Source organism: Lipotes vexillifer, unplaced genomic scaffold (assembly GCF_000442215.2).
Source record: "Lipotes vexillifer unplaced genomic scaffold, Lipotes_vexillifer_v1.1 scaffold105, whole genome shotgun sequence".
In the NCBI taxonomy this organism is placed as follows: domain Eukaryota; kingdom Metazoa; phylum Chordata; class Mammalia; order Artiodactyla; family Lipotidae; genus Lipotes; species Lipotes vexillifer.
This window is the reverse complement of record NW_006778881.1, coordinates 870174-888990: the sequence shown is the minus strand read 5'-3', so window position 1 is coordinate 888990 and position 18817 is coordinate 870174. Positions and strand designations below refer to the sequence as shown.

At 39.8% G+C, this 18817-nt stretch overlaps 1 protein-coding gene across 1 annotated transcript in view; it reads left to right on the top strand.

Annotated features, from left to right (window-relative positions):
* Positions 1-18817, top strand: part of LOC103074306 (R3H domain-containing protein 1-like) — a gene marked incomplete at its 5' end in the record, with an annotated part of 53857 nt that overhangs the window by 33701 nt on the left and 1339 nt on the right. Inside the window, 4 exons of the mRNA XM_007452024.1 lie at positions 6314-6417; positions 8484-8656; positions 14199-14343; positions 18352-18434. Of these exons, the coding sequence (XP_007452086.1) occupies positions 6314-6417; positions 8484-8656; positions 14199-14343; positions 18352-18434 (505 nt within the window). The remainder of the gene's footprint in view (positions 1-6313; positions 6418-8483; positions 8657-14198; positions 14344-18351; positions 18435-18817) is intronic.

Sequence of the window (18817 nt, the reverse complement as noted above, 5' to 3'; positions counted from 1 at the left end):
TTTTCCTCTTTCCCTCTTGCAAACTAGCAAGCCTACAGTTTAGCCTGAGTCTTGAATCTCCTCCCAGTTGTCTTTACCACAGTCATCACTGTTCCTGAAAGCACCTGTAGGCTTGAACTTCGTCCCACTCTGTTGCAGTTAAAGACAGTTCTTTTGGGGCTTCCGTGTTGGTGCAGTGGTTAAGAATACGCCTTTAATCCAGTAGTTCTATTTCTAGAAATCTCTCTGGTTGAAATACCAGCACAAAGGTGCAAAGATAATGCTAAAGGTGTTCACTGCAGTATTATTTGTAATTAATAAAAGCTGGAGGGCTTCCCTGGTGGCGCAGTGGTTGGGAGTCCGTCTGCGGATGCAGCGGACGTGGGTTCATGCCCCAGTCTGGGAGGATCTCACATGCCGTGGAGCGGCTGGGCCCGTGAGCCATGGCCGCTGAGCCTGCGCGTCCAGAGCCTGTACTCCGCAGCAGGGGAGGCCACAGCAGTGAGAGGCCCACATACCGCAAAAACGAACAAACAAACAAAAACAAAAACAAAAAAGCTGGAGGGTTTCCCTGGTGGCGCAGTGGTTAAGAATCCGCCTGCCAATGCAGGGGACACGGGTTCCAGCCCTGGTCCGGGAAGATCCCACATGCTGCAGAGCAGCTAAGCCCGTGTCGCCACAACTACTGAGGCTGCGTTCTAGAGCCCACGAGCCACGACTACTGAGCCTGCGTGCCACAGCTACTGAAGCCTGTGCACCTAGAGCCTGTGCTCCGCAACAAGAAAAGCCACCTCAATGAGAAGCCCATGCACCTCAACGAAGAGTATCCCCCACTCGCCGCAACTAGAGAAAGCCCACGCACAGCAATGAAGACCCAACGCAGCCAAAAATAATAAATGAATAAATAAATTTTTAAAAAGACAGTTCTTTGGAGAATACATTAGGTGCTGTTTTATAGCCTCTTTTCTCCCCAGAGAAATCTCTGAGCCAGGGCTCAGAAGCTGGGGATTTGGACAGTGATTAGCTTCTCTAAAAGTGACACCCTATCCTATGAGCTGAGCACTTGGTAGAGGGTGGGGAGACCACAGCCTAGGATCACTGGCTTACCTCTCCTAGTGTGAAAAATCACCACTTCAGGAGCTGGGGCAAGGGTGATCAGGCCAGCGCCCCAGTATTCTCTGCATATCACACCCACAGTAGACCCTCTGTTGTACAAGTGGAGGTTGGGCGGAAAGGAGTTCCCCCCTCTCATGCTCATTCACCCCAGATTTAGCTTCAGCAACAGTACCTGAGGGCAGGATGAGAAAGCTGACATACCACTCCCCCTAGGAAGAAACCCTCCCTCTGGTGCTGTGGGGAAAGGGAGCTCTGTGTTCTTGGCTACAGCTGTCTGGAGTAGAGTCTGTACCTCACTAAACTGGGAGGGGCAGGAACGAGTAGTATTGGTTCAAATATCAAACTCACTTTTCGTTTTTGTTTTTGTTTTTGTTTTTGTTTTTTTGCGGTACACGGGCCTCTCACTGTTGTGGCCTCTCCCGCTGCGGAGCACAGGCTCCGGACGTGCAGGCTTAGCGGCCATGGCTCATGGGCCTAGCCGCTCCGCGGCATGTGGGATCTTCCCGGACCGGGGCACGCACCCGTGTCCCCTGCATTGGCAGGCGGACTCTCAGCCACTGCACCACCAGGGAAGCCCCAAACTCAGTTTTCTTACTGAGTTTTCATACATGTTCTTGAATAGATGTTTGTAGTTTGCTCTTCATCCTTAGGATCATTTCCATAGGGTTTCAGTGGATGCTTTTTTATAGCTTTCACCACTTTCAGTGGGGAGAGCAGATCGGTAAACTCATGCTGTCGTGCCAGAAGTCAGTCTCTAATTGGTGAAATTTGATTCAAAAAAGAAGAAATTATACTGTTCTGGCATCCTGTCTTTTGAAATTATATTTAAAAGATTTTATGAAGCTGTTTGAGGAATGGGATACCCGTTCTTCAGCTGTATCACACAGGCATACAAGCATCGTCCTCAGTGCCAGTGACAATTTTATGGTCTCACAGACTTAATAAGCAGCTAAGTTATTGTTAAAAAGAGCACCTTAGGATCAGCTATACTAAAGCTAAAATTACTGTTTGGTGAATGTTTGCTACGACTTCAGCGAGCTACTAAAGTGATATATCCGTTAGCTCTGCACTGACAGAGCTGCTTGATAATAACCAGTTTATACTAGTGGGGTGGTTAGAGTATGGCCCTTCTCAAACTCAGTTATTCTCCCAGGAGCACTACAGATATCTTTGCGGTTGATTGTGTTTGATAATAGCTACCCTTATATTTCTCAAGCCAAAGGCATCTTTTATGTGAAATGTGCAGTGCAGACCCTTGTGTCTCATTCAAGTACTTGAAAACTACAAAGTTCATTTTAAGGAAAATGTTAGCCCTTACTGTAAGTAATTCTACATCCTACCTATTTTTTAACAGGAAGTAATCCTCTCTTCAGGCAAGATTTCCCCCTCAGCTTCTCAGTTTCCTGGTAAAATGATGAACTGCGTTTCATGTCTTCTATCACAGGACTAAATTCCTCTATAATTAACTACATGCTTTAAATTCATCATAGAATACAATTATGATATGCCTGTAACCCAGCATCTGCCAGAGGCTTAAATGTTTGCTTCCTTTATCTTCCTGGCAGAGTCTTATAATCCTCTGGGTTCACCAACTTGTCTTAGCTGCCTGGAAACACAAAGTAGATTTGGTTCTCAGTGAACACAACAATCTTATCCCAGATGTCCCTACACCATTTCTGTTTTGCTTTTAAGTGTTTTCTCTTCTCTGTTTTTTAGTATACTCAGTTTTTTTTTAATCTTTCACATTGGAAATAGGTGAGCTATAAATGAATACTTCTAGGAATATAAACATTTAACCAGAAAGCCTAGAAAAATTGGCCATTTGCATGTAAGGAAAACTCCACATATTGTACAATAAAAGTTTTATTTGACATTTATTTTCATTAATTGAGCATATAGTTTGGTCAGATTCTAATTGGTTGAGGGTTTGTTTATATTGTCCTAGCTAGATATCCTCATCACAAAAATACATAAGGTAGAAGTCACCTTGAATTGCAAAGAGCTTATAAGGAAGAAAGCTAATATTTTCTTCCAGAGACAGCAAACCTGACTGAAGTCTACCCCTCAAATGAATTGAAGGTGATTTATATTTCAGAAGATCAGTGTAATTGTCTTCACAGGGCATACTGTGACTTCTGAAGACTTCTGAAGGAGATTCAGATTATTAGTTGATATTAAATCCCTGATACAGCATTTAAAAGTTGAACTTTTCAGGCAGTTTTCATAGGGTATTTTTAGTGATTAGAATTATTAAATGCATGTGTGCATTTTTGGAAACGTTAACTGCTCCTGTCATGTTCATATTATTCTCTCAATCTTTTTTCTTTTCATATGTAGTTTTTTTGGTTTTTTAAAATAAATTTATTAATGTATTTATTTTTGGCTGTGTTGGGTCTTTGTTGCTGCGCGCAGGCTTTCTCTAGTTGCGGCGAGCAGGTCTACTCTTTGTTGCAGTGCACGAGCTTCTCATTGTGGTAGCTTCTATTGTTGCAGAGCACGGGCTCTAGGCACACGGGCTTCAGTAGCTGTGGCACGTGGGCTCGGTAGTTGTGGCACACGGGCTTAGTTGCTGCGTGGCATGTGGGATCTTCCGGGATCAGGGCTCAAACCCATGTCCCCTGCATTGGCAGGTGGATTCTTAACCACTGCGCCACCAAAGAAGTCTTTGTATGTAGTTTTAACATAGTTGTGATACTATTGGATATTTTTTGTTCGTGTTGTATAGGGTTTTTCACGTCATTAAAAATTTCTTTGTAAATATAATTTTTAATGTTTGATTTTATGAATATACAATAATTTATTAACCCTGGTGAGCAACTTGAATTTCTTCATTTTTATAGGGTCTTTAGAGTGGGATTAATAGATCATAAGATATGACTGTTTTTAAGGTCCTTGGTACATTTTTTTAATGTTTTTGTTTGGTTGGGTTTTTTTGTTTTTGTTTTTGTTTTTCTTCGGTACGCGTGCCCCTCACCGCCGTGGCCTCTCCCATTGCGGAGCACAGGCTCCGGACGCGCAGGCCCAGCAGCCATGGCCCACGGGCCCAGCCGCTCCGCGGCATGTGGGATCCTCCCGGACCGGGGCACGAACCCGTGTCCCCTGCATTGGCTGGTGGACCCTCAACCACTGTGCCACCAGGGAAGCCCAGTTTGTTTGTTTTTAATAAATTTATTTATTTCTGGCTGCGTTGGTTCTTCATTGCTGTGTGCGGGTTTTCTCTAGTTGCAGCGAGCGAAGGCTACTCTTCGTTGCGGTGTGCAGGCTTCTCATTGCAGTGACTTCTCTTGTTGTGGAGCATGGGGTCTAGGCTTGCGGGCTTCAGTAGTTGTGGCTCGCGGGCTCCAGAGTGTAGGCTCAGTAGTTGTGGTGCTCGGGCTTAGTTGCTCTGAGGCATGTGGGATCCTCCCGTACCAGGGATCGAACCTGTGCCCCCTGCATTGGTAGGCAGATTCTTCACCACTGCGCTACCAGGGAATTCCCTATTTTTATTTTCATTTTTATTTTTTTCCTTTGGCTGCCTCGGGTCTTTGTTGTGGTGTGCAGGATCTTTTTTTTCTTTCTTTTTTCTTTGGTTGTGGTGCGCAGGCTCATTTTTGCAGCGTGTGGACTTCTCTCTAGCTGTGGCACCTGGGCTTCTCTCCAGTTGTGGTGTGTGGTTTTCTCTCTCTAGTTGTGGCATGCAGACTCCAGGGCATGTGGGCTCTGTAGTTGTGGCGCAAGGGCTCCAGAGCACGTGGGTTCTGTAATTTGCAGCACTTGGGCTCTCTCGTTGAGGCGCACGGGCTTAGTTGCCCCACAGCATGTGGGATCTTAGTTCCCGGACCAGGGATCAAACCCACGCACCCTACATTGGAAGGCGGATTCTTTACCACTAGACCACCAGGGAAGTCCCTACAGACATTTTTAAATACACATAATTGTAAACAGAAGTGTACTGAACCCCCATGTACCCATCACTTAGCTTGTACATTTATCAACTAATGACTAATCTGTTTTCATTTAAACTTCTGTTTCATCCTCCTCCCATATTATTTTGAAATAAACCCAGGTATCATATTATTTTCATTCACGAGTATTTCAGTATAGGTATCCCTAAAAGGTTTTTTTAAACCTACCTAACTTAATAGTACTGTTTCACATTCTAGAAAATTTAGCAGTTAATTTCTTAATTATATCCAATATCCAGTTGGTCTTTGTATTACCAGCTACCTCACAAGTACTGCTTATGTTTTCACACATTTGTCTTGTAGAGTGTCCCAGAGTCTGGATTTGACTGATTGTGTCATCATGGTATTGTTTAACATGTCTCCCTGTATTTTCTGTAATTCAGTACTTGGATCTAATGTATTATTTTTGATGCAGTTATGTGAGATGTAAATGCAAAAAGTTGTTAAAGCTAGATTAAGAAATAAAATACCATGTAAAGAAAGTTGATTTAAATGATTAAAAAAGGGTGGTAACAGGGTTTTATAATAAATTAAGATTTCTGATTCCTTGAGAATTCTCAGAAAGAATTCACAGTATTGCTCTATGATTTTCACTATTTTCTTAAAAGAAATTGCTAAATGGAGAAAACTTTAAAGACATATTATGACAAATCCCATATTAGTTTGATTCTCAAAGACTAACCTTGAAAAATACAGTAATAGCTTAATGGTTTTACAATAACAGCCTTCTATTTTTGTCAGTATTTCTATTAGAATATGTCAGAATCATGTTCTATTGTTTATTTTATTCATTAGATAGTACCTTATGTCCTTAGATAGCACATTTTTTAGGGAATAACGTATTTTTTCTGAGTCTCATCATTGTCTAACTGCATATTCTCTCTTCTAAAGTATAGCTTAGTGAGATCCAAATAAAGTACCTTTTTATTCTGTAAAATTAGTGAGTTATTTTTCTTCTTTTTAAAATAATTATTTGAACAGTACAAAAATCATATTTAGAATAAGTTGTAAAAGAATAAGAGCAATGAAATCAGGAGTTATTTTTTTAAATCTGTGTTATTGTCAAAAACAAGGTGATTTTTATCCAAAAAGTAATTATTTATAACTCTCAGTTTAGAAAAGAGTTAGTTTTGACTTCTACTAAGCTGACCTACTTGAAAAATAATTTTATTTAAATAAGTTTATAGGACTGTTCATTCAAAGAAACTTTACAGTCATCTCCATCTCATTGGGCTGTGTTTTCGTGTATGTTTGATTTTTTTTCCCCATAGCTCCTCAGTAGGTTACTTGCAACCTCCAGGATCAGAACAAGTACAGTTGCCTCGAGCTACATCACCATGCAATTCCCAGCAGCTTCAAGGCCACCAGTGTGCAGGTATGAATAGACAATTGGAAGAAAAAGAAGGCAATGGTTTGTCCATTTGAGAAATAAGTTCCTTGGACATTTCTAGAAAAAGGTTTTCAACTTGTTAGGTGCTGAGATGTACCCAGAGTATGCAGGGTGCCATGAGAAATCAGAGCTAACAGGTTCCGCCCGCTTCTTCCTTTTCCCCTGCTACCACTGCCGCTGCTCTCCGATTCTCCTGCTCAGGCTCTCCTTCCTGCCTGCCTCATAAGTATGGATGTTCTCTGGGATACCCTCTCTCATTACTCGTCAGCTTCTTCCTCAGAAGTCCAACCACTTCCCCAGTTTCAACAACGGCTTTTTTGCCGGTGTCTCCCAAATTTTATTTCTGCCAAGACAAGACCACATAGCCAACGGCCTGCTGGACATTCCTACTCAGGGATGTGTCAGGGGCACTAGATTTAATATTTCTCCCTCTTCCTGCCTCCCTTTCCTCACCTTCTATCTAGGGACCAATACAAATGGCAAAATTATAACTCTCTTCCGTTCACCCCTTTCACACTCAGGCTTCACCATTTCCTCAAAGCTGGTACCGTCCTTCCTTCCCCACTGCCTCTACTTTTGGTCAGTTCTTTTCATGTCTTCACAGTAATTTCTTATGTGTTTTGCTTATTTCATGTTGCCCCACGTCCAGCTTTCCTCCTCCACAGCACATGCACACATATATACACAGTTCAAGAATCACTGTCCTGAAACAGGTGTCTCTTCATGTCATTCCTCTGAATTAAAAATTTGCATAGATTCTCCATCTACACTCCCTAGCAATTAAGCCTTCTATTTATACGTATATGCTCAAGTCATGCAGAACTCTATTTGTAGACTATACTATGCTCTTTCATGCCAAAGATACTTCTGTACCTGTTCTTCCCTCCGCCTGGAATGCCTGTCCACCATCCAGTTTGCCAAAATCCTGCTTATCCTTGAAGTTTGACTCAGAAATCACCTCTTCTGCAAAGCCTTCCTCAGTCCTTAAAACAGTTTGTTGCTTCATTTTCTCTGCTTCCATAGTGTCTTAAACAATCCTTTATCATATTTTATTGTAATGGTCTGTTGACATATGTAATCTCAAAGAAGCAGAGAAACAATAAATGATTATCAAATACATGACTAATAGTGGCTGCATCAGCATGGGCTGCTGTGGCCAACGAGAACCTTGAGATGTTCCTAAGCAGTCAGCCCTTCTGTGGTGTGCCTAGCCAGGTCAGGGTGGTGCTATTTCTGGGGAATTGGAAACTACCATTACGATTACTGCAATGCAAACAGTGGCCCTGGAGGTGGGGCACAGGGCACCTTACCTTACACTGAAGTGGTGAGTGGCAGTTACATTCCGAATACTAGTAGTGCTGCAATACCAGTGCCATGGCAGGAATAAATCAGATGAGAAGGTAGATATTGTAGTCCACAGGTACTGTACAGCTAGCAGTGTTTGTACATGCATATGATTATTATAACTCTTTAAAATCAGCCTAGGAGGTCTTCCTAGCCTTTTTCAGACGAGAAAATACAATAAAAGAGGAAAAATAATTTCCCCAGAGTTATAGGACATTTCAGGACACTGAAATTGTGCTTTCTGATTCCTGTATCCCAAACTTTTTCCCACCGCATGAGACTGATTCACTCAAAAGACGACTTTTCTCTGTATGTCAGAATTTCTGTAGGACACTAATTTTTCCCAGAGTATTCCTTTATGTATTTAAAATAATGCTCGTTTGAAAATGAATTTATTTTAAAAATTAAGCACTTTTGTAGATCATATCGCAATTGTCCTACTCTATACTAGGTCTTGTTGTAGATAATTGGACTTTCCTGACTTACTGTGTTGAGGTTAAGTGAGATGTTTAGGTCTACAGAGTCAATTTCAATGTCTTTTTAAACACAGCACTTGTAGTATAAGCATTAGAGTTTAAATCTGGCTTGTATAAATAGCAGTAAATTTTTTTTCAGAGATGTAAAATTATTGCCATTATCTTGGTGTTTAAAGATACCAGCTATTTGCTAAAGTTTGCTAATTGCAGTGTCCTGATTCTGATTTTCAGCTGTGCCACCTCCACCAGCTGGTGGCGGAATGGTGATGATGCAGCTCAGTGTACCAAACAATCCACAGTCTCGTGCCCATTCACCCCCACTGTGGAAGCAAAACAAATATTACTGTGATCACCAGAGAGGACAGAAGTGTGTGGAATTTAGCAGTATAGACAATATTGTTCAGGTAAGATGCCTCTTTTATTATAATTTTAAAACTTTCAATATTTAGTTACATAAGATTGACCAACCTATAAGGCTTGATGCCGAATTTGAAATCTTCTCAAACAAATTAGTAAAGAAGTTTGAACATTCTCTATATCCAGACAATTTATTTCAGTATTTAAATATGTTTCCCAACGTTTGCATAATTTAAATTTTTTTAATTTAAAAACTCAGAAGACAAACTAGATCTGAAATTTGGTAAAGAAAATGAATTAAGCTGTTATCCTGCCTTCCCCATCTGAACTGTATTTTACTGTAGCCAGAAAGTTGATGAGGGAATGCTCTTCATCATAGAAGAAATACAATTAACAAATTTAAAGGCAATGATAGAATTTAAAAATCACTATTTTGGAGTCCTGTTAAAGTAATGAACAGGGAAACATCATCAGCAAATGCCAGAAACATTAGGAAACGATTTATGGGGAACTTTAAAATGGGTAGATTAGGCAGACAGCACTTGAAGCAACTGTTCAATTGTAGCATCAATTAAATTGGGCCAACCAAACATTATTTGCTTTCTAATGTGGTTTAGAAGCATCACCTATGATATACTCTTGTCAAAAATATTGAACCTGGGAATTCCCTGGCAGTCTAGTGGTTAGGACTCTGAGCTTCCATTGCTGGGGCACAGGTTTGATCCCTGGTCAGGGAACTAAGATCCCATAAGCCGTGCAGTGCAACCAAAAAAAAAGTAGGTTATGGGCTCCTCTTTGTCATATTTGAATTGCCAGCATGACAACTCTTGCACTTTGGGGCCTTTATTAAGTAAAATAAAAAAAAAAAAAAAAAAAAAAAAATATATATATATATATATATAGAACCTGAATCTAATCAAGTCTCTCTAAGTCTAGCTATTAATTTACAGAAAATAAAGGAAGAAAATATAAAGCAGTTTCTATGTATAGTGGAATATTTTATTGGATAAATTGGCCTATTTCTTTAACAAATAAATGGCATTTTTAAATGAAGGATGAGTCTGTTGTAGATTAATAGAGACTCAAGAGTTATAACAATCAGATGCAATGTATGGCGATCTTCCTTGGATACTGAACAGCCAAAAGACATTTTGAGGCAAAAAGTGGACAGTTCAATATGTTAATTTTGTTAGTATGATAAAGGTGGGGTTTTTTTGTAATAGTTCTTATCTGTTAGATAGAAATATTTATATACTGAAATATTTACAAGTGAAATCCTGTGATAATCTGAGATTTCCTTTAAATTGTCTAGTAAGAAAAAAAGCAGGGGATATCACAATCAAAGCTGGATGATGAGTATATGGAAATTTGTTATACTCATCTGTCTGTGATGAGTATATACTTTTATATACTTGAAAGTTTGTTTACAACATTGAAAGGTTTTTAATTTTTTTTTAAAGACGAACAAAAAATTTGTCAATGCACATGACAAAATCATATCAAAATAAAAAAGGCAATGGTCACTTATAGGCTAGGTCACAAACTATAAATGGCCAGTGGCCATTAAACAGATAAAAATAGTTTTTTATCTGTATAATTGGGATATTTAGGAAGACTATTAATTTGCAGTGTTGGCAGATATATCCAGTTGTAAACTCTCTTGTGACTCTTGGTAAATTGATTGATGCAACTCTTTTTGGAGTGCAGTTTAGTGACATTTTTCAAAATGTGGAAGGCCTCTGATTCACAAATTCACTTCTAGAACTTTGTCTAGTAAAAATTGTGGAACAAACATACAAGAATATGTTTGCAAGGATATTTCTTTCTTCTCTGTCCTAACACTGAAAATCTGAAAATAGTCTGATATTCAGTAGTGGGTAAATTATTAAATAAATTTATGTGCCATTTAGGAAAAATTCTAGAGCTGAAAATACAATGACTAAAATGAAAAAATACACTAAAGGAATTCATTGGTAAATTTGAGCAGGCAAAAGAAGGAATCAGAGAACTTGAAGATAGGGCAATGTAAATGATTCGAGTCTGAGGAACAGACAAAAAAGAATGAAGTAAAGTGAACAGGGCCTAAGGAACCTATGGAACACCATCAAGTGGGCCAACATAAACATTGTGGGTATCTCAGAAGGAGAAGAGAGAAGGGGACAGAGAGAATATTTGAAGAAATAACGACTGAAAACTTCTCAAATTTGATAAAAGACATGAATGTAAACATCAAGCAGCTCAACAAACTCCAAGTAAGGTGAACTCAGAGATGCACACTGAGACATACAATAATCAATTTTTAGAAAGACAAAGGCAGAGAGAATATTAAAAGCAGCAAGAAAGAAACAACTCATAACATATAAGCGATCTTCAAAAAGATTATCAGCAGATCTCTCATCAGAAACTTTGGAGACTGGAGGCAACAGGCCGATATATTCAGAGTGCTACAAGAAGAAAAACCGTCAACCAAGAATCCTATATCTAGCAAAACTGTCCTTCAGGGCCTTCCCTGGTGGCGCAGTGGTTAAGAATCCGCCTGCCAATGCAGAGGACACATGTTCAATCCCTGGTCCGGGAAGATCCCACATGCCGCAGAGCAACTAAGCCCATGCACCACAACTGCTGAGCCTGTGCTCTAGAGCCCGCGAGCCACAACTACTGAGCCTGCAAGCCACAACTACTGAAGCCTGTGCACCCTGCGCACCACAACAAAGAGTAGCCCCCATTCTTAATTCTACGTGAATTAAGAGATTAATATTTTTTAAACAATTATTATCTGAAAGACAGTGTTATTATAACTTTGATTTCTAACTCCCCATTTTGTTTTCTACATAATTTAAGAGACTAATGCACTTAAAAGAATTATAAGTTTGGGACTTCGCTGGCGGTCCAGTGGTTAAGACTCTGCGCCTCCACTGCAAGGGGCACAGGTTCGATCCCTAGTCAGAGAACTAAGATCCTGCGTGCCATGCGGTGCGGCCAAAAAAAAAAAAAAAGAATTATAAGTTTGTTTGGGGGCACATAGAGTATAAAGATGTAATTTTGTGACATCAGCAACCAAAGGGGGTAGAGACAGAGGAGCACAGTTTTTGTATGTTATTGAAGTTAAGCTAGTATAAATTCAAATTTAAGCATTATATTTAACTTTTGTATGTTAGGTGTAATCCCCAAGGTTACCACGAAGGAAAAAAGCTATGGAATGTATACAAAAGGAAATGAGAAAGGAATTTAAACATTTCAGTACAAAAAAAATCAAGCAAACACAAAAGAAGACAGTAGTGCAGGAAATGAGGGACAAAAAAGCAATAAGACATACAGAAAACAAATAGCAAAATGATAAAATTAAATCCCCCTTGATTGGTAATCGCTTTAAATGGAAATGGATTAAAATCTTCAATCAAAAGACAGATTGGCTGAATGGATAAAAACACATGATCTAACTATATGCTATCTACAAGAGGCTCACTTTAGATCCAAAGACACAAATAGATTGAAAGTGAAAGGATGAAAAAAGATACTTCATGCAAATCATAACCAAAAGAGAGCAGAGGTGGTTATGCTAACATCAGATCCAAAAACTTTACAAGATACAAAGAATATATATATTAATAAAAGGTTCAATACAGCAAGAAGATATAACAATTCTAAACTCTTACACACCTAATTGCAGACCATCAAAATACATGAAGCAAAAACGGACACAATTGAAGGGAGAAATAGACAGTTCTACATTAATAGTTGGAGACATAATACCGTACTCTCAATAATGGATGGAACAACCAGACAGAAGATAAGTAAAAAAATGAGCTTAAACACAGTGAACCAACTAGATCTAACAAACATACACAGACTACTTGACAACAACAGCACACACATTCCTCTTAGGTGCACACTGCACATCTTCTTGGATAGACTTTATTGTTAGGCCACATGTAAAGCCTTAACAGATTTTATTTATTTATTTTAATTTATTTATTTATTTATTTATGGCTGCATTGGGTCTTTGTTGCTGTGTGCGGGCTTTCTCTAGTTGCAGCAAGCAGTGGCTCCTCTTCATTGCAGTACACAGACTTCTCATTGCTATGGCTTCTCTTGTTGCAGAGCATGGGCTCTAGGCATGCGGGCTTCAGTAGTTGTGGCACACGGGCTCAGTAGTTATGGCTCACGGGCTCTAGAGCACAGGCTCCGTAGTTGTGGCGCACGGGCTCAGTTGCTTCGCGGCATGTGGGATCTTCCTGGACCAGGGCTGGAACCCGTGTCCCCCGCATTGGCAGGCAGATTCTTAACCACTGCGCCACCAGGGAAGTCCCCAAGCCTTAACAGATTTTAAAAGGTAAGTATCATACGAAGTATCTTCACCTGCCAAGATTGTACTGGAGGTTCTAGGCAATGCAATTAGGTAAGAAAAAGAAATTAAATGTTGGAAATAACATTGGAAATGAAGAAGTAAAATTGTTTCTGTTCACAGATATTATGATCTCCCCACGAGACATTTATAACTAGAAAGGAAAAAATAGTAACTTGACAATGGAGAAACCTGGCAGACACCACCTTAACCAAGCAGCCAAAAGAAACATCACCAGTACTGTAGTGACAGATGGATGTCATGTACCTTCTCACAGGATGCATTGAGAAGGACACGGCATCACTTCTCTGGAATTCCCTTCCCCAAATGTATATCATAAGCTTTTTGATGAGGAAACAGTAGGCAAACCCAAGTTGAGAGCCATCCTATAAAATAACTGGTCTTCAGAGTGACCTTCAGAAACTGATCTTCAAAATGTCAAAATCATGAGAGAGAAGAAAGACAGACTCTTCTAGGTGGAGAAGGTTAAAGAGACAAGACAACTAAATGCAGCAGTTGATTCTACAGCGGATTCTGTACTAGAAGGAAGTTTTTCTTTCTTTTTTTCTTCTGCTATAAAGTACCTTAGTGGGACAGTTGGCAAAATTTGAATAAATGATATAAATTATCTGATATTATGTCGTTAGTCACCTGATGTTGATAATTCACTGTGGTTATTTGTATAAGAAAATGTCCTTGTTCTTAGGAAATAGACACTAATTATTTTGGAAATAGAGTGGTATTGTGAGCAACTCATTCTCTAATAGTTCAGAAAAGAAGTAACTATATATATAGAGAGAAAGCAAATATAATAAAATATTAACATTTGGGAAATCTGAAGTTTTTTTGGACTATTTTTGCACCTGTTTTAAGGAAGAAGTTTAAAATAAACAGTTAATATGAAAAAAAGAATGAAGTAGATGTGTATATTCTCTGATGGAAAAGTATCTACAATATTATTGTAAAGGTACAAAAGCAAGATTCAAAAATAGGATGTATAGTCTGTTTCCATTTTTGTAAAACAGATGTATGGATGCATGTGCATGGAAACAGTTTACCAGTGTTTATCCTTGGGAATTGGAAATTATAAATTTCTATACTGTTTTAACTTTTTTAATAACAAAGTACCTATTGCAGTGGTGTAACAAGTACATATCTATAATCAGAAAGAGTAAAAATTTCTGTCCAAAAGGAAATTTGCAAAAAGCCTAAAATGCTGACCTTTTTTCTTGATATAATTGCAGCACAGTCCTCAACTCAGTAGTCCCATTATTTCACCAGCTCAGTCGCCAGCACCAGCTCAGCTGTCTACCCTGAAAACTGTCCGTCCCTCTGGACCGCCACTTTCCATCATACCCCAGTTTTCTAGACCCTTTGTCCCTGGGCAAGGTAAGTGTGTACAAAGCTAGTCACAGCCTCAGAGAACTTTAGGACATCCATTCCCAGTCACTTTGTGATTTACTTGGTACCACTACCTTTCATTATTCCACAGGACTGCATTTTCACCTCACTCAGGCATCTTTATTTATTACCATTCACTCTCCTAACCTTAAGGTTTCATCACAATTAATAATTAATTACTGGGACTTCCCTGGCAGTCCAGTGGTTAAGACTCCACGCTTCCACTGCATGGGGCATGGATTCAATCCCTGGTCAGGGAAATAAGATCCAGCATGCCACACAGCCTGGCCACCCCCCCCCCAAAAAAAAAAATTAGTTAATTCCTAATTTATTAATTACTTATAATAATTGCAGGATGAATTAAAGTGACTGACTTATTCTTCAGCTCCATTCCTCTGTAGTAGTAATAGGCTATGTGGTATCTGTTTTGTATTTCTAATTTCTGTATTAGACTAATAATATCAAGAGTTTATTCAAAAATTTATTCAACAAATATTGAGGACTTACTGTGCCCCAGATGTACAAAGATGAATAAGGCCAAGACCTCATCATCATCAACCCTCAGTCTAGTTGGAGGAACAGAAACTCAAGCAGATGATTATAAAATAACATGGAAACCATTAATTTTATTTCCTGGAATTTATCCTGAGGATAATGTACACAATGGTTTATGCACAGAAGAGTTTATTCTATGCCAGAAAAGTTCAAAAACAATCTAAATGTCCATTAGTAAGGAGATTAATTAGATTATGGACATATATATCTCCGTATAAGTAATTCTATACAGTAATCTAAAAATAATGTCTTAAAGAATCATTAAGAGGGAAAGTAGTCATAGTACACTGAGTGATTTTTAAAGAACAAGTTATTTACAATGGCCAGGACATGGAAGCAGCCTAAGTGTCCATTGACAGATGAATGGATAAAGAAGATGTGGCACATATATACAATGGAATATGTACTCAGCCATGAAAAGAAACGAAATTGAGTTATTTGTAATAAGGTGGATGGACCTAGAGTCTGTCATACGGAGTGAAGTAAGTCAGAAAAACAAATACCGTATGCTAACACATATATATGGAATCTAAAAAAAATGGTTCTGAAGAACCTAGGGTCAGGACAGGAATAAAGACACAGACATAGAGAATGGACTTGAGGACACAGGGAGGGGGAAGGGTAAGCTGGGATGAAGTGAGAGAGTGGCATGGACATATATACACTACCAAACCTAAGGTAGATAGCTAGTGGGAAGCAGCTGCATAGCACAGCGAGATCAGCTCGGTGCTTTGTGACCACCTAGAGGGGTGGGATAGGGAGGGGGGGAGGGAGGGAGACGCAAGAGGGAGGGGATATGGCGAGATATATATATATATATATACGTATAGCTGATTCACTTTGTTATACAGCAAAAACTAACACAACAACGTAAAGCAATTGTACTCCGATAAAGTTGTTAAAAAAAAAAAAGGAACAAGTTACGTGGACATTTCAAAAAAGAAGATAAACAGATGTCTAATAAGCCCTTGAAAAGGTGCTCAACATCATTCATTAGGGAAAGGAACATTAAAATCTCAGTGAAATACTGCTCACCCCCACTAGAATGGCTATAATCAAAGAGACTAACAAAACCAAATGTTGGTGAAGTTACAGAGCAACCAAAATTTTCGCACATTGGTGTGGGAGTGTAAAATGATATATATGACCACTTTGGAAAAAGATTTGGCAGTTTCTTACAAAGTTAATCACTTACCTTACAGTGCAGCAGTTCCACTCCTAGGTATTTACCCAAGAGAAATGAAGACATGTCTGTGCAGACTTGTACAAGTACATTTATAACAACCTTATTTTCTTATAACAGCCCAAACTGGACAGTGACCCAAATGTCCACCATCAGGAGGTTGGATAAAAAAATTGTAGTATTCCTTACAGCTCAGCAATAAAAATGAACAAAGCAAACCACTGGCATGCAACAGCATGGATGAATCTCCGAGTCATGTTAAGCAAAAAGCAAACCAGACACAAAAAGAAGACATGATTCTAATTTTATGAAATCCAACTGTAGGCAACTAAGCTGCGGTGTTAGCACTCAGATTGTGGTGTGAATGAGATATGGAATTGACTGAAAAGGAGCTTGAGGGAACTTCCAAGGAGATGGAAATACTCTTCTCTCTGGGTCATGGTTATATGAACTTCTACAATAGTTAGATTTCATCAAACCCAACACTAAAGATGTGTATTTTATTTTACGTTAATTATATCTCAGGTTTTTCAAAGAAATACAAAATGTACACATATATACATGTGTAAGCACACGTACATAAAAGCAAGACTGGAAGGATACACACCAAAATGTTAGAAGTAATGGAATTACCAGGGTGGTCTCTAACTTCTCCTTTATAATTCTCTATTTCCACGTTTTTTACAAAGCCAAATAACTTTAATAAACTAGAAAAATAAAGCACGTTATAAAAAAGTAAATTGCAACAGTGTGTGGATTGAAACAGTATGTGGCAATGTAGCCTACCAGGAGGGATCTCTGGCTGTTGCTGACTACAGTCTCAGCTCTGTATTTGCAAAGAATACTGCTCCATAGGCCTGAACTTAACTCTGACTTCTTTGCAACTGTTTTTTATACATTTTCATGCTTAAAATTGCATCTCTGATCTCAGTGCTAAACCTCCATGTCATGTCTTCCCTTCAACTATTGTTTGGGGTGGAGCAAGTATGTCGTGGGTGTATTTTGCCATGGAGCTGCCAAAGCACCCCAAAAGTGTTCATCAGAAAAGAGCCCCACAGGGCTTCCCTGGTGGCGCAGTGGTTGAGAGTCCGCCTGCCGATGCAGGGGACACGGGTTCGTGCCCCGGTCCGGGAAGATCCCGCATGCCGCAGAGCGGCTGGGCCCGTGAGCCATGGCCGCTGAGCCTGCGCGTCCGGAGCCTGTGCTCCGCAACGGGAGAGGTCACAACAGTGAGAGGCCCGCATACCGCAAAAAAAAAAAAAAGAAAAAGAAAACAGCTCCACAGAGTGGCAGGAGGTTCACGCCTTGCTTCTCTCTGTTAGGAAAGTGTCAGGAGAAGCACTGTATGATTTCCTAAAGATGCTGTCCTAGCAGCTACGCATAACCCTTCTCCAGACACTGAATGTGCTACATTGGGGAACTTAACGGTTAAAATAAAATGAGAATATAACAAATGAGAACATTATTCTCTAGGACAAGGCTTTTGCACTCAGCATTTATGAAGCCCTTTCCATGGGATGACTTATAGGCACTCATGCGTGAAAGAAAATAATTGGAGTATCTCCATCCTGACTACCCCGCACTTGTTGATTTAGGAAGGGGTTGCTTGCTCATGAGTGACACTGAGGAACTATGCCAGTCTTTCTAAGCAAGTTTACATTATAAATATTGTTACAGACTTTCATTTAAAGAGAGCTTAAGAGCAGACCCAAGACCTAGAATGTAAATATACCCATTGATTAAGCCTAGAAAAATGTTTGCATGAGGATATGTATATGTATAAATGCATATGTTTATAGTAATTAATAATGAATTTGGACGGATAGAGAGCTTCATAGTTTTCCAAGGTTTTTTCCATCCCCTGAAATGTAACTTCTGTTAATTTTTAAGCATCAGAGAAAAATGTGGATTTTAGCATCTCAAGTGGGCATAATGAGCTATTACAGTTACTTTGGTGGATTTCGCATAGAATGTTAAGGTTTACAGAGCTGTTCTCTCCATGCTAACCTGTCTACCCAGCTCTTACCACTTAACCTCCCTCATAACCATTGTTATTAGTCCTTAGTCCTTTCAGAAGTTTACCCCAGCTCTTTAAAGGCTAGATGGAGGCTTTTAATTCTTTTAAAAAAATGTCAGTACCTACACTATTTTATTATATGCTAAACATGTTTCCCCGTCTCATCCTGAGACAGTTGAGAAAACTGACAAGTCCTTCTTACCCAAGGAAAACGTAAAAATCGTTTTTTATCAACTTTCAGGAGATGCCAGATACCCGTTACTTGGACAGCCCCTGCAGTACAACCCTCCTGCTGTTCTGCACGGACACATACCAGCCCAACAGGTGTGAGAGCCAGCTGTCTGACCTCCTGGGCTTTGTTGGCAGAGCATCATGCTTCTGTTGCTGAGAGTGTGGAGTGCCCTGGCCCCCAAGTTGGCACCGCACTAAGGAGAACTGTGTGCCTGGGCCAGTGGATGTATCAGTGTTGCCCTGGCCTGTCCGAGAGCAGAGGGAGGGAGAAGGTGGTGGGCCGCTTGGCGGAGCAGGGGTCCCTGATTGCAGTCCAAATATTGGGGGGCGGTGGAGGCCACTGGGCGCTCTCACTTACAAAAGACTGTTCGGCAAGTGACTGGTGATAATGACAGGCCAAAGTACCCCTGCCGCCGAGGCAGAATTCAGAAGGCCTGGAACTGGGTTTTTTTCCTGATGAAGTAGAAAACCCAGAC